General features: G+C 54.1%; 7 protein-coding genes across 7 annotated transcripts; 3 read left to right on the top strand and 4 right to left on the bottom strand.

Moving 5' to 3' along the window:
- Window positions 1–516: 516 nt before the first annotated feature.
- T310_3595 ([histone H3]-lysine-36 demethylase) lies at window positions 517–5,719 on the bottom strand (the record flags this gene model as incomplete). Its single annotated transcript, XM_013473547.1, has 4 exons — window positions 517–1,425; window positions 1,487–5,002; window positions 5,111–5,482; window positions 5,633–5,719. 4 exons carry the CDS (start codon window positions 5,717–5,719, stop codon window positions 517–519), a joined length of 4,884 nt encoding a protein of 1,627 aa, XP_013329001.1.
- Window positions 5,720–7,373: 1,654 nt separating this feature from the next.
- On the top strand, window positions 7,374–8,511 carry T310_3594 (uncharacterized protein; the record flags this gene model as incomplete). Its single annotated transcript, XM_013473546.1, has 2 exons — window positions 7,374–7,793; window positions 7,861–8,511. The coding sequence occupies 2 exons, from the start codon at window positions 7,374–7,376 to the stop codon at window positions 8,509–8,511; spliced, it is 1,071 nt and encodes a 356-aa protein (XP_013329000.1).
- Window positions 8,512–9,378: 867 nt separating this feature from the next.
- On the top strand, window positions 9,379–11,467 carry T310_3593 (Small nucleolar ribonucleoprotein complex subunit; the record flags this gene model as incomplete). The annotated part of the gene is made up of 4 exons (XM_013473545.1): window positions 9,379–9,735; window positions 9,799–10,335; window positions 10,391–11,249; window positions 11,316–11,467. The coding sequence occupies 4 exons, from the start codon at window positions 9,379–9,381 to the stop codon at window positions 11,465–11,467; spliced, it is 1,905 nt and encodes a 634-aa protein (XP_013328999.1).
- A 276-nt stretch (window positions 11,468–11,743) lies between these two features.
- T310_3592 (Thiolase) lies at window positions 11,744–14,011 on the bottom strand (the record flags this gene model as incomplete). The annotated part of the gene is made up of 8 exons (XM_013473544.1): window positions 11,744–11,762; window positions 11,818–12,140; window positions 12,264–12,485; window positions 12,560–12,689; window positions 12,751–12,862; window positions 12,934–13,080; window positions 13,140–13,547; window positions 13,633–14,011. The coding sequence occupies 8 exons, from the start codon at window positions 14,009–14,011 to the stop codon at window positions 11,744–11,746; spliced, it is 1,740 nt and encodes a 579-aa protein (XP_013328998.1).
- Window positions 14,012–14,496: 485 nt separating this feature from the next.
- T310_3591 (Carnitinyl-CoA dehydratase) lies at window positions 14,497–15,521 on the top strand (the record flags this gene model as incomplete). The annotated part of the gene is made up of 3 exons (XM_013473543.1): window positions 14,497–14,912; window positions 14,971–15,408; window positions 15,512–15,521. The coding sequence occupies 3 exons, from the start codon at window positions 14,497–14,499 to the stop codon at window positions 15,519–15,521; spliced, it is 864 nt and encodes a 287-aa protein (XP_013328997.1).
- A 288-nt stretch (window positions 15,522–15,809) lies between these two features.
- Window positions 15,810–17,498, bottom strand: T310_3590 (Hexokinase; the record flags this gene model as incomplete). The annotated part of the gene is made up of 5 exons (XM_013473542.1): window positions 15,810–16,685; window positions 16,735–17,142; window positions 17,192–17,217; window positions 17,281–17,403; window positions 17,459–17,498. 5 exons carry the CDS (start codon window positions 17,496–17,498, stop codon window positions 15,810–15,812), a joined length of 1,473 nt encoding a protein of 490 aa, XP_013328996.1.
- An 889-nt stretch (window positions 17,499–18,387) lies between these two features.
- On the bottom strand, window positions 18,388–22,054 carry T310_3589 (uncharacterized protein; the record flags this gene model as incomplete). Its single annotated transcript, XM_013473541.1, has 7 exons — window positions 18,388–18,458; window positions 18,521–18,868; window positions 19,022–19,028; window positions 19,128–19,244; window positions 19,329–20,360; window positions 20,417–21,774; window positions 21,991–22,054. The coding sequence occupies 7 exons, from the start codon at window positions 22,052–22,054 to the stop codon at window positions 18,388–18,390; spliced, it is 2,997 nt and encodes a 998-aa protein (XP_013328995.1).
- Window positions 22,055–22,366: the final 312 nt, after the last annotated feature.

Below are 22,366 nucleotides of genomic sequence, written 5' to 3'. Positions count from 1 at the left end.
GATTCGACTGATTTGATTTGACAAAATAAAAAAACACCAGGGATATATGACAGACAAAAATACAAAGGTATGATGATGTTGATGATGTTGATAATAATGATGACGACGACGATGATAACGATGATAACGACGACGAGACCAAACGAAACTGACTGAACAGAGGTAACAAATAACTAATCTCACAGAATAAAGAAAGAATTGAGACAAAATTTAAGGGTTAAAAAAAGGACAAAAAGAAAAGAACGCGCAGCAAAGCAAAAAATTCACCCTATCATCCTACCATGGACGCCCAAAGAAACAAACCTAACCCGAACGAAATACACGCCTTTTCCAATCCGATTCCGAACCTGTGCTCATTCCCTTTTGCATTCCTGAAATAAACCACAATCAAGAAAAAAAAAGCAAAGAAAAGAAAGAAAGAAATGAAGCTTGTTTCCAGTCTTGCATTCTAAAATACGACCAGCATATGATGTCACTGCCTGCGTAGGTTGGAAGGAATGATAGTACGACTTCATCTCAAACCCTAGCAGTTCGTTTCCGTAGCCCGAATTCTTGCTCTTGTAGTTCTCGTATCAGTCTCAAGCTTTCCAGATCGGTCTCGCTCTCAGCAAAGCCGTGCGGCTGCTTCGCGCTCTTGCTATGCGGCGCCCGAGGTGACGTGGACGAGCCCGATTTCTTGTCATGAGCAGGAGAAGCACTCTTCTTCGCGTGCGACGATGTCGGGCGCGATACGGACTTCTTCGCACTGCTAGATTTTGTACCACTCGTAGACGTGTTTCGGGCAGAAGACTTGTTTGTGGCCTTTGGCGGAACTACTTCCGGCACATAACGATCCACCTGTCGAGGCTGACGAGAGGAGTGTCGAGAGCTTGATGTGGGAGTATGCAACGCATCTTGCTCTCCCTCCACCGATTTACGCGTCTCTTCATTGCCCTGTTCGGGTGAGTCATCCTTCTCCCCGGCAAGCGAAGTTGGCGGCGACACGAGAGAACTCGCGGGCTCTGTTGGCTGAATCGGCACAGCAGTAACCGTGTCTGCATCAACATCTGCCTTGACGGCCGGCGGGGACCCATATGAGACCTGGTTCGACCCGACGTTATTCATGGCATGCTGCTCCGGTGAAACGGTCTCTGCTGGGGGTGACTGGACACTAGAAGGGACTTTGTAGTCACCCTGTTCGTGTTCTGCAGCAACAAAGCCATTACCCGACACCGATGCAACAGCCACGTTGTCTTCCTTTTGCGTCACATTAACAGGATATGCCGCACCGGCAGATGTGTCCTGTCTCGGCTTCTTGTTTGCCGTGGAAACCGTGCCGTCATCGCCAGGTCGGGGTCGCTTAGATGAGGCTGAAGCCCGGGGTTTCGAACGCTCTTGTGCCTTAATCGGATCAATCCTACCAAATTCATCATGGATGCAGCGACGCTGCTCTTTGTCAGCGAAAAGAAGTCCACAGAAGGAATGTTGATGAATAGGACTGACGTACCTTGCTCTTGCGACATTCGTCGCATGCCTTGCTTCTTCCTTTCTTCCCAACATTCACACCGTTGGGGATTACATCGGTTGGTCGTGCGACGGCGTTTCGCTGCATTTCCAAAAGAGCTGAATTCCGCCCATCAGCAGGGTATCCTTCAAATCGATTGACACCCATGCCATTGGTGCCGTCATGTAGACCGGTCTCCGTGGCGACAGATGCCAGCGCGTTCAAAACGGAGGCAGCATCCCGCGCCAACATCGACTGATTTTGCATCTCCGCCGAGTCGAACACATTAGCCGTCGTCGGCTTCGCGGACGATGGTCTCATCGCATTCGCATCATTTTGCTCATCCTTATGGCGACACCGGATCCGTCTCTTCCGGCACGCATCACAAGCTACCCTCTTTGGTCCCAGGCCGGAACCCTTGTTGACATTACGGGGCTTAGGCGCCTCTTCCTTGACAGGAGGGTTGGATATGCTAGCCTGGTGGGGAACCGATGTGCTGTTGTCAGATGGCACTGACACGCCGTTCGCAAGACCGTGGGGGGCATCGGCACCCTGATCAGACAGACGCTGCAGACCCCGTCTTTCGGCGTATATTCGCTGAGCATCCGCATGGCGTTCAGATCGACGACTGGGTCGGCCTGCTGGCTTCTTGTCTAGTTGCTCGAGCTTGAAATTGGCTGTGATGACGCCAGGTCTGGTCCACTGAGGAGCGGGTTCATTCCCTCGTTTCCAGGCAACCCACACGCCAAACTTCTTGACAACGTCAATGGGATCGCCTTGCATTTTCGGGATGGATCGCTTGACCGCATTTCTAGCCTCCGTCGTGACTCCCTCCACGGAATAGCCAGCGGCAATGAGTGCAGTCCGGAGAAGGTATTTCGCGAGTTCGTGCAAGCCTTCCAACTCGGCTTGGGAGTAAAAGCGCGCATTGTAGTAAGGAGATCCACGAGGGGCTTTGTTTTCTCGCTCCCCAAATTCGTAGTAGATCGGAAATTCGCGATAGAAACGATAATTTTCGTCTCGAGCAAACGCCTCCCACACACTGTCCGGGATGGGATCCTCTTCCAGGTACTTCAGAGCAGCGTACCACTGGATCTTCTGGAAGAAAGGATACCGGAATTTTCTCGGAACCTTGGTATCTTTCTCGATCTTGGCGACCTTGATCTGCATCCCATAATTCAGGCGTGTCAGGAAATTCCCACCGATCACCAGGCTGTCTTCCGGCGTCCACACGGCGTGAATCCAGCCCGCGGGAATCAGCATCGTGTCGCCTTCTTGGAGATCGACCCGGTAGCACTCTTTGGTCTGATCACCGAGGAAGGTCGTGTCCTGGGCAGGAGAATTGCACCATTCTTCGTATTTCTTCAGATGCTTCTCCTTGGGAGGGATGAAGAAGAAGGTCTTCTTCCCCTTCAAGATGGTGTAGTAAACCGAGGAGCCACCGAAATCGATGTGGAAGTCTGTGTAGCAGTCGGCCACGGACATCAAACAGTAGAATTGAACCTTGGGATAGTCGCCGATCGCCTTGAGCTCCTCCGGCCACACGGCATCCTGCAAGTCGAGATCACGCACAATCTTCGGTCGGCGGATCAGTCTGCCCAACGGGCTTTGGGATACCTCGAGACTGATGACGTTCCGAACCACCTTGGATCCCGTGCTCTCGTAGTAGTCCGCCCACTTCTGCATGTTCCATTTCTTATCTTCCCCTTGCTGAGACTTCACATCGATGACCTCCACTCTCTCCTCGGGACCATAGAGCTCCGCCACTCTGCGAACGGTCAGACCTTGAGGAATGACCATATCCAGCAGATCTTGACCACAGTCGATGACCACTTCGGCGTCCGCACCCTCGGGCAGGTGTTCGAGTAATTCATCAAACATCTCCTGCGTCGGAGCCTCGGCGACGAGGTTGTCGAATTCAGGATCGACCGGCGACACGGCCGGGTTGCGAGGGTTGAGCTCCGCGGGGATGACAATGGGCTCCGTCATGCCCACACCCCGCTCGAAGAATTCGGCCGTGACCAGTTCGGCTCTCATGCGTGGGAAGTTCTCGGGCAAAAAGCGGATCTTGCCCTCCTTGATGGGTTGGATATAGTGATGCTGAGGAGAGTCGGTCGACGTTTTGACGAGACCCTGATTGAGACCGGCATAGTCGATGGCGGTGCGGGCGCGAGACGACTTGCGCACAAAGGTGGTTTGGCCATGGATGGGTCGACATCCGCGGCAGATGAACCTGTCCACGGTCCGGACCTCACGGTCGTTCTTGAAGCCCGCACAGACGATGTGAAACCACCGCTTGCACCCGTCGCAGTTGATCCAGGTCACCTCGCCCTGATCCTCCCCGTTGACGCTGATCCGCACCAGATTACAAGCTGCGCAGCTTGCCTGGCTGGAGTCATCTGAATCGGCATCTTCCTCTTTCGTCTCCGGCATGGCCTCCATGGCGACTCCATTGGCAGACTCATGCTGAGATTGAGGTTTCATATTCTTGTTGTACTCATCCGACATGGCCTGAGTGGTTTCGTTGCCATTGTACTTGGCCTCCTCACCATCCCAGGTGACAGATGGAAGCGTCGAGGAGCTCGTATTGGGTCGCAAGCCCGGGATGACCGGCCGCGCAATAGCCGTAGACCCATCCGAGTGAGACCTGATGCGGGAGGGAGAGAATCCATTCTCGTGGAACGCGTATGGCGAGGGTTTATTACCTCCGCTAGTGGTACTAACGGCCGTGGACCACTTTGTCTCCGTCCCATAGTGATGATAAGATCCATCGATGCCAGAGCTCGTCTTCGGAACAGGGGGGATAGAGTGGAAATTGCTGGGTCTGGCAAAGTTGAGGAGGAGCTCGGCATCTGTCTTCATACTATCCAGGACAGAAGCATGGCTCGTCAACGGTCTGGCATCAGCGCGTTCGAGAGACGGTGAGAAATCTTTCTCCGATCGCGCACGCTTAGCGGGTCGTTCATCGGTGCCGTCGCGGGGTCTCATCAGCTGCGGAGAACCAGCCGCAGCGGTATTCTGAGGATGAGAAGGCTCGTACGGGAGATGCGCGAAAGTGGGACTCGTTGCCAACGCAATCGTCGCAAGGGTGTCTATGGTCGAGCCGGAGCGGTGATGGCTCTGGCCGGATCGGGGATGAGAAGCCTGACTGTCCGTCGAGGGCTGCTGGTGATGGCCAGCACCATCCGGAACTCGACGGCTGTCATTGCTCTGAAAGTATGTGTCGCGCGCGAGATCCGATGGCCGGAAGGCGTTGCGCTCATTCCAGGGGATGCGGGCGTCGGAGTTGACGGATGGCGAGATGGGCTCGACGGCGCGTCGCGGGGGGGAAGGAGTGCGGTATCGCGGCGGGCGGCCACCGAGGTGGCTCAAGAAGGACGAAGCGCTCGCCATCAGGAGATTGACGATGGATGGATTCGAGGGTAGGATGCGGAGGAAGAAGGGCGCAGGAGCGAGAGAGGGAACTCGTCCTGTCTTGCGGGAGGCGGGTACGAAGCGGGGGTGTCTGCACCACGCGGACTAGAGAGCGGCGACCAAGGGCGACTGCAAAGTCATCCCCGGTCGGATGAGCAAGCGCGCAGAGATGATAGCCAGAGCAGAGCGCAAAGGATGAGCAGAAGGAGGTACTGGGTGGTGAGGTTGGAGGAGGGAGGATGGCGCGGCGCGGAGGCGATGGGAGGAGGGAGGTGAAGGTGCTCTGCTCGACCTGGGAGACCAACAGCGACAAGCGAGCGCGGGAGGCACGGCGCCGAAGCGAGGCAGGGCGGGCGCAGGCAGCGCCAGAAGCAGCCTAGAAGGTCGTCCCTGGGAGTTCGCAGCACGAGACAGCGAGAATTGCTGGAGGAGGACGGGGAATTGATGAGGAGACTGAGGGGAGGAGGCGCGGTCGGACGTCTGCTGCGAGGACGTCTCGACAAGGGCGGGCTGAGGGCCGGGCAGGTCGTTTCCGGCCGAGGAAGCCGGGCGCTTGGCCGCCAGAGGGAGACGCGTGCGCGCCGTCTACAGAACCAGAGGGCTACAGGGTGCCGACAGAGACGCAATCCTACGAGCCAGGCCGTTCACTGCCCGCATTGCAGCCAGCGGTGCCTTCATCGCGGCCTCTGCTGGGGGTGCTCGCCGTCGTCTTTCTGCGTGCTCAGCGAGCCTCACGGAGGCCGATGGCGCTAGGCCCGTTTTGGATCGCCCCCTCTTGGCAGACCTCGCGCAGTCACGCCTGCCTCTCCATTGCTTCTCCATCGCTGCGGATCTTGCTCCAGCTGCTGCGTTCGAGCTCTTATCTTGCAGTGCCATCGTTCTCTCTTCTCTACTGCACCAGAAATCCTCCATACCCTCTTTTCCACCCGAGAATGAGCCGCAAGCTCGCCCCCGAAGCCAATCGGTTGGTGTCTCCTCCCCCCCCCCCGTGCCCCTCCTCTCCGAGCCGCTCCGCTGGCGCTGCTGTCATGGGCGCTGCTGGGGAGCCGGAGAGGAGTGCTTCTCTGATGTGGTTGTGATGCGCAGATTGCTAACTGGACGTCTCCGTGTCTAGTATTCTCTTCGTGAAGAACCTGAGGTACGCTGAGCTCAATTGACCAGCACTCCATTTCTCCGATCTCGGACATTTGCCTCCAGAGCATATGTCACAAGCATATGCCATTCGAAAGATATCGAGGATGGGCTGGCTGACAGAGGTTCTAGCTACAACGTCACTGCAGAGGATCTGTTCGGTCTCTTTGGCAAATTTGGCCCCATCCGGTAAGCACGGTCTCCCGACTCCCAGCGTGTCTTGAACGCAGAAGGACAAGGTCTGATGATTGTCTTCGTTTCCACTGTCCAGGCAAATTCGCCAGGGTATCTCCAACAATACTAAGGGAACGGCCTTCGTTGTGTACGAGGACGTCATGGATGCCAAGCAGGCATGCGACAAGCTGAATGGCTTCAACTTTCAGAACAGATACCTTGTCGGTGAGTTGGGACTTTGGAATAATATGATTCAGCGTCCGTTTCAGGGCTGACGAGTTCCCATCCGACAGTACTATATCACCAGCCCGAGAAGATGGCCCGCTCGAAAGAGGACCTCGCCGAGAGACAAGAGAACTTAGAACGCCTCAAACAGCAGCACGGGATAGAATGATGTCTTCGTGCATTGTCTTCTTGTGCAAATATTGTCACACTGGGCATAGACCTGCTTGAGGCGTTGCTACGGTCGTCTTGTCTTGTCTTGTCCACCATGGACGGGTCCTGGGTCTCTGGCGTTCCATTTGTTTACGTTTTCCCTTCTTTCCACGTATTTATAATTGTATTTGTTCTTTGATGGCGGGTTTCCACAGCACTCAATTTACGGTTATGGAACTTATTCGTGGGTGAATGGCTTGCAAGAATGATTGATATCCTGGCCAGGTTTGGAATGATGGCACAGATTGTCGGGCCTGTGGGCTGCTGTTTTAGTCGAGTCATGATAATGAGACAACCCTTTGCTGGTCTCCTCGATGTTGATGGTCTCGTAGCTATGTATAGATTTAACTGTAATAGTACGATAAGACTATTTGGCCCTATAATTACTACGGTTTCCTGCTGTGGTCCTCACTGCCTCTCTGACTCCGCCCAGAGCGAGTTAGCTGAAGGCTAATTAACCACCTTCTCCGCATGCTGGCCGCTGCGTCACATCGCCACCTTTCAAGTCTGCTGGGCAGCACCCTGCTGGTCAAGGGGTTCACTTCCTTCGATTTATTCTTGGACTCCCCTCTCCCTGCGTGCATCTGGAGGGGGTTCGCATTCTGCGGGTGACTTGAATGCTTTGTTGGGCGTCGCTGTATGCGCTAGGTCCGCCGCCCAGCCTTAGTGGCGCCTCTCTAGCCAGAGGCAGCACCGCCTGCCAATGGATCGTCCAGCTCACTCGACGCTGGCCACAATGATGACGGTGCCAGTGCCGTCTTCTACGGTGGCCGCCGCAGCGACAGCAGCCAGAATCGCTCATTCCAGCATCACTTCTATAGTGACGTCTGTTCCTACTGCTGTGCCCAATGCGATGGAGAGCCAGGATCCCAACCAAAACGGCGAGTGCGAACTGCTTGGGCCGTTCTCCCTCGTCGTTCAAGCGGCTCTGGGAGCATTAGCCTTGCTATCCCTCGTCTACAAGCGATGGAAGGAGAGGCCGCAACGGCCAGTCAAGGTCTGGGCGTTCGACGTCTCCAAGCAGGTCTTTGGCTCGGCGATGCTGCATCTGGCCAACCTGCTCATGTCCATGTTCTCTGCCGGCCATTTCGAGATCACCCGGACATCATACCAACCGAACCCATGCTCGTTCTACTTGTTGAATCTGGGAATCGATGTGAGTATAGTCATTTGCCCGATCGCCTGCCAGATCACCAGCTGATGAGAGCCTTTATCGACAATAGACCACGCTTGGAATCCCCATTCTCGTCTTCATTCTCCGTATCGTCAACCACCTTGCGCAGTACACTCCTCTCGCTAATCCTCCTGAATCTATCGAGTCGGGCAACTATGGACACCCTCCCAAAACCACGTGGTGGTTTAAGCAGTCGCTACTTTATTTTATCGGCCTGTTGTGGATGAAGATCTGCGTTTTCTTCATCATCCAGATGTTTCCGGTCATTGTGAAGATTGGCGACTGGGCCCTGCGGTGGACGGAAGGGAATACTGCCACCCAAATCATCTTCGTGATGCTCCTGTTTCCCGTCATCATGAACGCGATTCAGTATTACATCATCGACACATTCATCAAGAAACAGGTTCCGGTGGACCGCGAACCGCTGCTGGATGAAGACGCCCTTGCGGACGCGATGTTGGACGATGACCGACATCGTCGCAGCGCTCTGTTGGCTGCTATTAGTGACGACGAAGATAGCGAGTCAGATGATGAAGCGATGGGCAAGCCAGTTCATTTCTCTTCGCAGATGAACGTCGCTGCTCATAGCCAGGATTCCATTGACTACGACCCGACGACTGATGGGGAGGATGCCGACCGGGCATCCTCGTCGAACAATTACAGACTCGATCATGCACACCATGAACGGAATGGCCGGTGATACCAGGACTGGTGCTGGAGACGTCATTTTCGACATGCTTTCCGGTTACTGTTTGGTTCTGCTTTTGGCGCGTTCGGGGCGTTAATCGGTGGCTGCGGCGTTGTACAACTCGATTTCTACGAAGCTTGCATGATTGCCTTGAATAGTCTACGATGAACGGTTTGTTGTGTTATGTCTTGTTGAAGTGGAAGATGATCCCCTCCTCCCATCTATACTGTATAGATTAAACCGTCTCTTCTAAGTTCTTACCAGAGACATGTCCATAGAAGGAATCTAGTTATTATCTAAGACAAATTTTACGGGTCAGGCGAAGAGAAAAAATATTACTCAGTCTATGCTAAGGCTACCTACTTTAGGTAGTCTCACTATATTCTTGTAATGGATAGTCTTATGATCTGCTTTCTAGGCGGGTCCCGACATATTGCGTACTATTTATAATCTTTGATGCTCGTTTTTTGATGGTTGCTTTGTTTCACTCAATACGCGACCACCGCATGCAACACACACTGAGAATGTTTCTTGCCAATCACATTTATTTCTTGATCTCTCTTTAACCTGGAATACTTCGTACAGGAGCTCTTGACATTCCTTACGCCAGTTAGCCCTATCTGTTATCAGCAGCTCCACTGGGCCCGCAGAGCGATTCCGCCCGCGCTAACGGAGCTCCGCAGCAGAGCCGCAACGGCAGAAAAAAAAAGTCTTGGATCTTTGCAGCGAGCAAAAATTTCGGCTGGACAAGAGAATTTTCCACCAGGCTGTTGCGCACTCTTGAGGAGTCGTATGTGTTCTTGTTATCATTGCTATAGTTCTCAGGACCTGTCACACCCGCTCTGATTTCCTAATCGAGAGGTTGCAGAAAAGGACTCCATGTCTCGTGTCAAGGAAAAGGCGCGAGAGGCCAAGGCCTCCGCCGGAGCAGATCCGTCTCCTTTCGAGGAGGACAAGTCAATTTCGAGGCAGTTCCACGACAAAGAAGAGGACGATGTCAGCCAAGACCAAGATCACAATGAATCCAGCGATGAGGACGTCCCGGAACCAGACGAAACGGAGAAGAAACTGGAGAAGCTGTTGTTCGGAGATGACGAGGGCTTTCACGAGGCATTGAAGAGCCATCGGAGTCGACAAACGACCGATATTGATATGATGAGCGGCGATGAAGGCGCCGGCGGGGATGACAAGAGCGCAGAGGATGATCAGGATATGGACGGCATCGCAGATGCTGATGTGAGTGGAGGCCAGCTAAAATGGAGGGAATTTTGCTGCTAACCTCAATTTCTCTCTGCAAAGCTATTTTTCCTCGATTCAGGCACAGTCGAGGCACCCGGTGCTGTTGTTCCCGCCGCTACGACGCCATCCGATAAGGAGGAGGAGGAAGAGGAGACGGACGAGTTTGGCAATCCTGTTCAGCCGCCCGTTTGGGTGGACAGCGATGATGAGCGCTTGACTATTTCTCTGGCGGGCAACCAGCGACTGAGGAAATTGCGCGTCACCGAGTCGGAGGATCTCATCAGCGGGAAGGAGTACATTCGACGACTACGCAGGCAGTACCTGCGGCTGCATCCCACGCCCGAATGGGCCAATCCCCAGAGGAACGCAAAGCGGAGGAAGAGGGCCGGCAGCATGGGTAGCAGCGACTCTGACGTCTCGAGTGTGGACGAGATGGATACCGATGATGAGAGCGAACTGTCAACGCAACCGCTGGCCAAGCTCCTCCAGAGTGCTGGCGATCTTTTGAGACAGGAACGGAAGACCGGTGGTGAAAGGAGACTGCGCCAGGAGGTCATAGACATTCAGCGACTCAAGGATGTCGGGGGCGATCAGCCGGTAAGTGAGCTTTCGAGCCGGGATCTACGTGAGTCTGGCTAATGCTTTGATACAGTCTTCTATAGATTCTCTTTCCTTTCACCCTCATTACCCACTTCTGCTCTCCTCCGGTCCAGCGTCGACACTGTTCCTGCATCATATCTCTCCAGACGCGCCGTCGCCGAATCTTCTCGTTACTTCACTTCACATCCGACACACACCCATCCATACCTCGGCGTTTGCTCCGCCCACGGGGAATAGGATCTTTGCGTCCGGCCGTCGGCGGTACTTCCACATCTGGGATCTGGATACAGGAAAGGTGGAGAAGGTCAAGGCTACGGCAGCCCGCAAGGAGGAACAGAGGTCTATGGAGCGATTCAAGCTGTCACCGTGCGGACGGTATATCGGGCTGGTCGGGACGGCGCGCAAGGGCGGCGGCCTGATCAATGTCCTGGATTCCACGTCCGGGAAATGGATTGCCCAGGTGCGCGTCGATGGCCGGGGCGGCGTCGCCGACTTTGCATGGTGGAGTGACGGCGAGGGGATGTGTGTTGCGAGCAAGAACGGCGAGATATCGGAATGGGATGGACGACTCCGCCGGGTTGTTGCACGCTGGACGGATGAGGGCGCTGTGGGCACGACCGTGATCAGTCTGGGCGGGTCGTCGGGGCGGCCGCAGCTGGGAGGAGACCGGTGGGTTGCGGTGGGCAGCTCGAGCGGCATCGTCAATGTCTACGACCGACGCCCGTGGGCGGCGGCGGTGGCCCAGGCTGAGTCGTCGAAGAAGAAGGATATTCAAGAGGCGATCCCTCGCAATCCCAAGCCGGTGCGCATGCTGGACCAGCTGACGACGCCGATCAGTCATCTCGTCTTCTCGGCGGACGGCCAGCTTATGGTGATGACCAGCCGATGGAAGAGGGACGCTTTAAGATTGGGTAAGCTTTCAACCTTGTTGTTTGTTGTTCGACGTGACATGTTTGTTGTATGCTGACTTGACGCAGTCCATCTGCCATCCTGCACCGTCTACCGCAACTGGCCGACTTCCAACACCCCGTTTGGCCGGATTTCGTCCGTAGCCATCTCGCCCGAGTCCAATCTTCTGGCTGTGGGCAACGAGCAGGGTCGGATCCGACTGTGGGAGATTCACGGTTGATGGGATGATCATATGGCCTGTCTTTTGTTGCATGTTGTATAGACTGGATTGTAGAGTAGTATATAGATGACGCTCATCGACAGAACTAGAGAGAAAGAATGAATTCAGGAAATGAATTGCATGCAGGACTTATTACTGACCTGTTACTAATTTCCAAGTACGGACAGTTTACCAAATATGGATATCAACTTCGTCTTTCAACTGTATATTAGACAGTAGATAGATAGATAGGTAGGTAGATAGGTAGGTAGATGTCATACACACTCATCCAAATAATCAGATATGCATGCATGTACTATACAATATACACAGTACACATTACATACGTTGTATACGTTATACGTACTTACAACTTCGCCCCAGACAATCCTTTCCCTTTCCCCTTGCTTTCCCTCCTCTCAAAGGAGAACAGATTCCTCCTCCTTCTCGCCTTCTTTCTTCTCTTATCGTTCCCATTTTCACTTTCATTTTCATTTTCGTCTTCATCTTCCACAAAAACAAACACCGTCTGCCCGATGGGCTCGAACTCGCTCGAAGAAGACGAGCCAGCCAGCCTAGCCAGACTCTCCGCATCAGCGTGGTTGGCGACGAACCTCTCGCCGGTATCTTTGAGGCGGCCGACAATGAAGCCTTTCTCTGGGGAGCCGGAGCGGTTGAATTCGACGGTGTAGGTCTGTTGGGGTTGTATCGATAAGGATTGATTGATTAATATATGTAGGAATAAATTTCACGTAGATAAGTACATGCATGCACACGTATGTATACATGAAGACTGGGAAGGGAATGAGAGACTCACCTCTATCGTAGCCTCGCCCTCTGCCTGGGCAGCGATCGGTGGAACAGGGACATCAGTAATAACCTCCGGGAGGGGGTTTCTGTCGGGGTAGGACGATGACGATCTTCTAGGCTTCGACGACAGACAGACGACATGCTGGTAGGTCAGGACACCGCCGTTGGCGAGGATCAGGCCATTGGTAGCTGGGCCTGTTCGCAATTTGCGGACCATTGCTGTGATGGCCTATATATGCACCCGATATTGAATATGTATTAGGCAATGATTTTTGATAAGTATGTATTGAGGGCAATACATACGTGCATGGAATAATTATTCCCTGCGCCCCCGAAAGACGTCAGTCCCCCCAGCAGAGTAATCGGCTTTTCAGGGTTCAGGATATCGAGCCCTAAATGATGACAGGCGAGCTTGGGGACGATGGGGAAGCATCTTCAGTCCAGTCCGTCAGCATCAATTCAATATACGATGGATTGATCTCGTCAGGTCTTACGAGTAAAAATCAAACAGGTCAATATCCTCTGCCCTCAACCCCGACGAGCGCAGTCCCTCGTCCAGCGAGCGGGAGATGGACGGACTGGTGAAGAAATTCGGTCGTTCCCAGACTGCGATAATTCATCAGCTCAACTGTATTGTTACATGTGGATTTGTTCCGGAACAGAGATGATGTGCATACACCAGTCACTATCTTTCGTCCCTGCACCACCCAACGGATAGATCCATCGACTTTCCGGGACGCCCAGTTGTCGCGCATACTCCGTCGATGTCAGCAGACAGGCGGCTGCTAGATTGACGGTGTTGAAAGCGTTCATCAGGAGGGGATCTAAACGAGTCAATAGTCAATACAGTGTAAGAATGGTTCTAGTCTCGAGACAGTCTTACATGGAAAGCAGATCATGCGATTTCGCTTGGACACGGTGCCAATCGACTCCGCCGTGTCAGCTGGCTTGCCGTAGTTCCAGGAGTAAGGGTTCTGCGACGCGACCTGGCTGAACTGGGCGTACAGTCTGGCCGACTCGGCATTGTTTTCCCGGATCGACTGGCCCCGATACGCGCGGAAGGCGTTCTCGTACAGAGGATAGACGTGGATCGGGGCGCCGATGGAGTGGATTCCACCGAGGTCTGTTGCTCGCGCCGATGTGGTGAGTGTCAATTGCACATAGGAGGTCAGTGTCTGCAGCATACCTTCACCCAGAGCCAGGGTCGAGGGAGAAAAGACCGACTCGACGCGCTTGTCTGGCGCTGTCCAGCCAGGGGGAGGCAGCTTGTTGGCTTTCGCGCAGGCGGCCACTGTTGCAGTCAGTCAGTACATGTACAGCACATGCAGTATTAGCCCTGCTCTCGTCTGAAGAAGATAAGAGTTGAAGTGACTCACGTGAGGCTAGAGCCTCTCCCCCCGTGATGACGGCAACCTTGGTCTTCCCCAGGGCAATGCGCCGGGCGGCTTCATCCAGCAGCTTCGCGGGCTGATTGCCGCCATGGTCGGTACAGAATCGATGCTCAGGCTGGATGCGCAGCTTCTCCGCCAGCAGCCCCGGCAGATCGCGATAGGGCCAGGTCCACGTCCGGACGACGTCAATGCTGTCGATCTGCGACTGCAGCTGTTGCTGGGAGGCAGAATCGAGACCCGTGTCCTGGATGGCCTGGCGGATGGCCTCGAGCATGAGCTGCGCGGGCTCGAGGGCGTCTTCGACCTGGACAGAGCGGTTCTTGACGTCGGCGACGCCGATGATGACTGGTGTGGCTGGAGCCATGGTGAGAGAACTGTGCTCTTGTTGACTAGCTCAATTGGCGTATACCCATGCGTATACAGGTGTATACAGATCTGTATTTTGCATGTTTATACTATTCATGTAGTACAAGAGTTGAAGAACTAAGTTCCACCGCATGGATGGTCCACAACGCGTGCCGAGGTCGATCGTCTTCCCCGCACATGAAGAAGTATATCGACGTGCTGTTTGCAATTGGGATGAATTCTCCCCACCAATGGCATCTTGGTATATAGCCCTCATACAGTCATGCTCTGCTAAGCTCCGGATAGAGAGCATTTCATACCAAAGGAGCTCTAATGTGGACTGGCCGGACCTAGGTTCATTAGAATTAGCCGCAAGGTGATTAGTTACCGAGGCAGTATTAAGCTTATCCCCGCGTTACCAACTGGAAGCTAATGCGTTGTACAAAACAATAACCCATCTATATACCATAGATCAATAAGACGAATACTCCTCTATCGTACACCATGGCGGACAACATCCAGACGCAGCCCCCCGCCACGACCGCCTATCTGCTGTCCTATCCCGCCCCGCACGTGCTGCTGGTGACCATCAACCGCGAGAAGCAGCGCAACGCCCTCACCAACAAAGCCCACTGGGAAGGCCATGCCATCTTCCGCTGGTTCGACGAGGAGCCCTCGCTGCGCGTCGCCGTCGTTACGGGCGCCGGCGACAAGGCCTTCTGTGCGGGCCAGGACCTGATTGAGCAGAACGAGCTTGCAGCATCGTCGCAATCTTCCTCTCCGTCTTCAGACTCGAAATTGGGCCTTGCCCATCCGCCAACGGGGTTTATGGGCCTGAGCCGCCGGAGAGGCAAGAAGCCCGTCCTGGCGGCCGTCAATGGGTATGCCCTGGGCGGCGGCTTCGAGATCTGCTTGAACTGGTGTGTTCCCTACCTACTTCTTATCAATAGTTTCTACAAGGCTGACAATTCAATCCAGTGACCTAGTAGTAGCCTCGCCCACAGCACAATTCGGCCTCCCAGAAGCGCAAGTCGGACTGTACGCAGCCGCCGGGGGTCTTCCGCGGATCATCCGCAACTGCGGACTGCAGGTCGCGTCGGAGATCGCGCTGACGTGCCGGCGACTGTCCGCGCAGGAGGCGCTGGGGTACCACCTGATCAACAAGATCTCCAAGACGCCGCAGTCAGTCGTGGACGAGACTGTTGCGCTGGCGGTGCGCATCGCCAGCCTGTCGCCCGACGCCATCATCATCACCCGCCACGGCCTGCGCGAGGCGTGGGAGACGGCCAGCGTCGAGCGGGCCACTGCCCGCACGGCGGAGGAGTATATCGACAAGTTGTACCAGGGGGAGAATTTCAAGATCGGCGTGAGTGCGTTTGCGTCCAAGACACAGCCGAAATGGGTGCCGTCGAAGCTGTGAGTTGAGTAGGCGAAATTTTGTGCACAGTTGATTCTTAGTTTCTCTTGCGGGATCTCACGTATAGGTTATATATAAATATATATATATATACATCGACAGTCTAATCTGATATAGTCATTATACTAGATATAAATATAGCATATAAAGGCGCTGATTGAATTCAGCTCATATACCAATCGTACTACTGCAGTGCTCAAGACCAAAACGAATACTCACTCATTCATCGACGTTCTCTATGAATCCAGATTCATCACTGGGCACTCATAATCAAAATATAATCTAGCTAAGCGTTTATGTCCGCCAACCCAATCTATGTATATGTACGTATGTCTGGATCATCTTATGCAATCGGATCGGTCTCGCTTTCCTTTCTGCCCATCACTGCAGTTCTGGGAAACTACAGCATCGTCTCCATGGATCCCTTGTCCCGGATGCCCACCAGATTGCCCTCCTTGACCCGCTTCAGCGTCAAAGCCGCAATCAGCGCCGCGCCCACACCGGATCCATCCTCGGCCGGCAGGATCACCACCTTGTCCTTCTCATCGTCTTTCCAGTCCAGGATCTCCCGCAGCGCCTGCGCGCCCCGCGCCTTGAAGTGCGGGTACTTGGTGAACACCGACCCGTCCGCCCCGACGTGGCACGACTCGATGTTCTTCTTCTTGCAGATCGCGGCCACACCGCACGCCGACAGTCGCGCTGCTCGCGTGCCAATCAGCTCCGCCAGTCGGCGGCACATCTCTAGCTCGGGCTTGGTCGGCTTGATCTGCAGCACCCGCTCGAACAGCTCCTGCGTCTCTTGCAGGTTCTCGAACGGGTCCTCCTCAATGGCCGCCAGGAAAGACGCATCCAGCGAGTACGGCTTGCGCAGCTTGGACACGTCCTGCCCTTCGAAGATCAGACCCGGCTTGTTGTCGATGAGATCAATCAGAGCCAGTCGGAAGATCTCGCCCAAGTACAGACCAGCCGTCATCTTCTCGAACGTCTGTTGCCCGGGGCGGGGCGAATCCCGGTCGATGATGATGTCGTATTGCGTGCGTGGCAGCACGACGTGTTCGTTGTCAAAGGCGCCATACTCGCAGTTGATTGCGATGGGGGTCTCGGGCGGCAGGTTCAGGTGGGCGATCTTAGGGATCGACCCAGCATTCTCCATGTACGCCGCATTGACCCCGGTGCCGAAGATGCAGCCAATCTTCATCTCGGGGTCGGTATAGGCGGACGCGATGAGTGTGCCCGTCGTGTCGTTGATCAATGCAGTGGTTTTAATGGGGAGACCCTAAAATACCCGTCAGCAGGCTTCAGTTGCAGTGTCGCGGCTGACATACTCTTCTTCTCAAAGCCTCCTCGAACTGGGGAACAACGTCGTGGCCCTCGACGCCATCAATGTCAAAGCCCTTGGTCCACCGCTGAAGGATGCCGTGGTCGATGTAGTTCTGTGTCGCGGGGTAGGAGAAAGTGAAGCCCAGCGGGAGTTTGGCCAGCTTCTCGCCCTCGTGGTGGTATTCCAGGAATTGCTGCAAGCAGTCGGCGATGTACTCCCACAGCTCCTCCGCCGTGCCGGTCTTGAGCTCCTCCGGCATGCGGTACTTGGACTGGGTGATGTCGAACTCGCCCTTTTCCTCCGTCAGGACGACTTCACAAACCCGCAGGTTGGTGCCGCCCATGTCGAGGGCGAGGAAGGTTCCGGTCTCGTCACCCGAAGGGAAGCCGAACACCCAGGTGACATTCATCGGCTGGCGGCGTCAGCTTCTTTCGTACTAATCCAGTCGATACTGGACTTACGATGTTCCCGCCTTCCTTACTGAGACCTGGAAAGAAAGGTCACGGTCAGCGTGCGGATTCTCGGGTCTCCTCCATACAGGCTGACATACCTTTCTCCAGCTCCTTGACGAAGTGGTCAACAATCTGCTTCAGCTTGGCGCGGTCCACCGTGAAGAGGTCCTCGAATTCCTTGATCTGCTGCAAGAGATCCTTGGGCACATCGGCCATGGATCCTGGTGACGTTGTCAGCACGCTCTCCGCACTCTGGACGTGGGGTGGGCAACTTACCCTTGCGGGAGGGCGGGCGCCGGGGACCAATTCCCACCATGGTGACTCTAACGGAGTTGTGGCAAGCGTCGACAGTGGAAGAAGAGAAGGCAGACTGAGGGCAGAATTTTTCGAGGACGAAAGAGAAAAGAAGGAGGAAAAGACGAGAGAAGTGCTTGGAGGGGGATGCCAGCAAGCGTGGGGCAAGGCGGGAGGGAGGGAAATGCCGAATCCCAGCCTGCAGCCCGGTGAGTCTGCCACGACCCGTGCGAGTCGACGACCGTCGATCGATCACACAAATCCGAATCCTTGCTTGCTCTGAGCTGGATGATCGACTATCCAATCCTGCAGATGGGACCAGCTGGACGGATTCTTCCGTCCTGTGCTGACAGCTAGAACGGCGTTGACGTTGGTTCCGCCGTCTTCTCCACTCGAGCCAAGCTCGACTTGGAGACAGAACTGGAGTCACCTAATCCCATGACCAGAAAAAAAACTATTCCAAAATTCTAAACTACATAATCTAAACTATCGGTTTCCTGGAACTAAACCCTGGCTGCTGGGCCTGGACCTCCATCGAATCGAATCCGCCCTCACACCGCCAATACGGCGTCGACCACAAAATTAGTCTTCTAGTTAGTCGATAGTCTGTCAGCACTCTAGACAGGATGCCTGATGGAAGATGAGAGAATCAATTTAGTCCAGCCATATACGTGAACACTCTTCTGCTTTATTATCCCCTCATAGAGGGACTAATAATATACGGAGGGTAAGGAATACTCGAGTCATATAATACCCCTCTGTCCTTTTTCATTTCCCTCCCTATCTTCCCTGTTTTTTCCCCCTCTTTATTTTGCTGGATTAGCCCTAAAAAATTGAAAGTTTCTAAAAGCCCTATTCTATTAACTCGTCCAGGCACTATTTTCCCCCCCCCGTCCCAATAACTATTAACTTCAATAATAACTTGCTTTCTTCTGGAAGTACGCAAAAGAAGCCCAAACAAAAAAAAAAGAAGCTAAAGAAGCTATGATTATGTAGCTAGGTAGCTATCAGCAGAATTCATTTCTTTCTTTCTTTCTTTCTTACTTTCTTTCCACAAGAAGCTTCCATTTATTACTCTCACACGCAACACAAGACAATAACAATGGATCAGTGTCGAAAACCCAGGGATTCTTCGCTCCAACGGCGGCCTGGATTCATTACTTAGTACTTCAGTACATAAAAGCTTCCCAAAGTGAAGTCGCATCAAGAAGTCATCTGGCTGAAGAAGCCTTTGTTTTGTTCGCAATGCGAACGAGCCCTCAGGGAGGGAGGAAGTTGTTTCTGCAAGCCATTGCTGTTGTGCTGCATAAGTGAGGATGAAAGAGAATGGTAGCAGGTAGAGAAGCTTAAGGTCGTTAGGAAGGGTTCTTTCTCTTTTCTTTTCTTTTCTTCCTGTACAGCAACAGAAATTAGATCTCATTAATTAGTACTATTTTTCCTTGGTTCTACAGTATAGATAGATCATGGCACAGTTCAACTGCATTCATCTTTGATTGACTACATGTACAGTACAGAACTGATAAACTTCCTCTATCCCGCCCTTACCCATATCCTAGATATATGTATATGAAACAAGTCATGGCCAAGAACAGTGCATAACTTATGCTGTGGTATCATATTCATGGAGAAAGAAAAAAGAAATCTATCGCACCATCGCTCGAGCTCTCGCCCGCTCCTCTGGACTTAACTTGTCCACCACCGCCGCACTCTCCCCGCCCCGGGCCAGTTCCTCCCATTCATCCTCCTCCATCGCCATCACCATCGCGATCTGCACGCATCGAGCAAACGCTTCTCGATGCCGGTAGCGAGATGGCGCTCCAGACCCGCTCCCTACATCCACTGCCGCACTCACGATCCCCGAAATATCCCGCTCCAGCCGGATGGCGCCCAGCGCGTTGACCCGTCCGTGATACGACCAGAGCCGCTTCTCTAGCAGTCGCGCCAGATAGGCGACCGTCACCGTCAACAAACGGTCGAAAGTTGCCGCAGTCAAGATCCGCGAGATGGGCAGAAGCAGCTCTCCCCACGCGGTTGCAAACCGCGGGCGAACGAGCTCCGCACGACGGGCGTCCTCGTCCTCATCCTCGTCCGGATCGTAGCTTTGATATGTGCTGGTGGGATCGTTATGATCCCGCGGCTGGTATTCAATATCTCGGAATGCGTCGGCCAGGATCGGTCGCAGACGATTCTTCACCACATTGTTGAAGACAACTTGAATGCCGTCCGAGAGCAAGTCGTTCGCTTTGGACTCGAACGACGTCGACAGAGATTTCAATGTCTGGGCAACGACGGCAGCGTCGTCTGACACGGGGAACAGCGCCTGCAGTCCGCTGTCGTCTTCTGACGCGTCGTCCACGCCAGCACTCTTCTTCTCCACATGCCCCTGCACGATCCGGCGGATGTAGTCCACCGCAACATCCAAGTTGTTGATCAAAACAAGAAAGGCAATGACGGTCTGCTCTGGCGGTTGAGCACCTTGCACAGGCGGCTTGGGATAGTATTCGTCTCGCATCTTTCGCTGGATCATGCCGATGAAGTCGGATCCCAACACCCGGGCCAAGGTTGGAACAACACTGGTCACCACCGCCCTCTGGGACGTCGCAATAGACTGCTGGAGGACCTTGTTAACTATATACATGATGTCGTCCACGGCGGATGTGATGTGAGGAGGCTCCGCATTGAGTGGTTTGTGCGGATTCAATGTCAGGCCCGACGGCTGCTCATCCAGCTGGAACGCCTTCTCGACCGAGCGGCGTAAGAAGAAGGTAGTCATGGCGTTGAATGGAGTGATCAATCGATCGTTGATCTTCTTCGCCAGGGCCGACTCCACCAGGAAATCCGGCAGTATCAGATGGATCTCTGCGTCCTCGTCTTCTTCGGGAGGCTGTTCTTTTGGTCAGCAACCAGCATGTACGGAAGAAAAAGAATTCAGTCACACACCCTGCACTTGTCTGCCAAAAACCGACAGTAAAGAGACCAACGTCCCAACATGACCGCCATTTCATTCAGAATTCCATCCACCTCCTTCATGTCGACGCCCTCGTCTTCAGCTGGGGCAGCATCTTTGCTCGCTGGCGAGGTTGCACGAGGCGTTCCGCCGCCACGTTGTGCCGGGAGGAAGCTTTGCACCAGGAATGTAAAGGCGTAGGATTTGATATCCTTTAGTTTGCGATCGACATGGCGCTCATCACTCCACGTATCGATGATGATGCCACCCTGGACATCCGCCTCCACCTGTAATCGCTCAATCACCCTTGTCATCTTGCCCGAACCGTAGTGTCGTTCTACCAGCTCCCCATGTCCGTCGATGATCTGCGCAATGTGCTCAAATAGCTTGGTGAGAGCGTTCGCGTAGAAGTAGCCATCCTTGCCCTGCGCTCCTCCGGTCCCCGCATTGAGGTTGGACCGCGCCCGCGAGGCCACTCCCTGACACACGTACCGTCCGTATACATCCAGACCGACTTCCGATCGGCCTATTAGCGGGAATAGCTTGAAGAATCGTGTAATTTTTGCGCTGTTGTTCTCTTTAACCGCCTTGTCGAACTCTCGCAGGAACAGTCCGCAGAGGGACTCGGCCGCATTGTTGAGCGTCACATTGGGGGGATCGGGAACCTCGGCGGTGGGCACGATTTGTGCCGCGAAGGCGCCATTGACCACCTCCGGAGGGATTTTGGAGGCCCGGTTCAGATAGCTGGCGGCCGTCTCCCAGTCCTGAGGGCCCTCCATCGAACCCGTCACGCCCAGGACACACGCCTTCAGTTCTGCCACCTGCTCAACCACCTCCAAAGTCGCCTTCACCCTCGACTGTTCGAGGTCGAGACGTCGCACGGCGCTCGAGATGCGGTCCGCGGTCGCTGCAGCGCCGGAGAGCATGCCATGGCTGATCGTTCGGGTCGTACTGGCCTGGGAACTGAGATGGGCGCGCAGCAGATCCAGTCGACCTAGTTCTCGCGAAAAGTCCTTCTGCGACGCGACGAGCGCATCTAGACGAGCTGTGACTGCTGCCTCCTGGTCCTGGAGGTGGGAGAGGGCCGCCTTGATCTCGGCGACGGAGCTGGCGTTGAAGACATCGGGAGGAGAGGACGTGCCAGCGGTGGCGATGGGCGAAGAGGGCTCCACATGACCATTGATGGTGCTGACACCGTTTACCTTGGACATTTCCTCCTCATGGACGTGGCGGACGTCGCGGGGTGGGATGTTGACAGGTTGCAGTCGGAAGTCATCAGGCACCGTCGTACGGGCCGCTTCGTTGTGGGGAAGCCCGTTCATTGGCCGGACAGAGATGTATGGCAGGCGGTCTACGTAGTAGGACAGATCAATATTTACAACATGAACAAGCATCGAATGTTAATTATAAAATAAAAGATAACCTGTCTACAGCAAGATTTCTCTCAGTGGAAGACGCTAGTCAATGGCAACCAGATCGTGTCTCAGTCAATTGACAGTCACGAATACGCTTCGACAATATCCAAGTACCTCTGCTCAGTTGAGCCCCAACCCCAACTTTGGCGAACCAAACTGCCTCTTCAACTCTTTCTGAGAATCGTTTTCGCTCTCATTGTCCTCGTCCTCATTCATGGGAGGCTGCTCGCGAAAAAAAAAATTTAGTACGCCACAAAAGTCACGGGCTCTGAGCCTGCTCTAAATCTATTAATATCGCTAGTTGGGGGTTGAGGAGATAGCAGATGACGAAAACATGGAATTCGGGATTTAGGCGTCAAGATCCTTCTCTAAGTCGAAGGTGGATGTCGTCTCGACAGTATGCTGGTGAGTGAGACCAGCAAATGAGAGCTGGCACAGACGTATCCACATCTTTATGATTGTGTAGTCTGATACGTCAGTGTCGGAAGGGGAATCAAAGGAAATCCGTACTCCAGGAGAATATGGGAT

Source organism: Rasamsonia emersonii (genome assembly GCF_000968595.1).
Source record: "Rasamsonia emersonii CBS 393.64 chromosome Unknown ctg1118621760073, whole genome shotgun sequence".
NCBI classification, from domain to species: domain Eukaryota; kingdom Fungi; phylum Ascomycota; class Eurotiomycetes; order Eurotiales; family Trichocomaceae; genus Rasamsonia; species Rasamsonia emersonii.
This window is presented reverse-complemented; position numbering and strand designations above follow the sequence as displayed.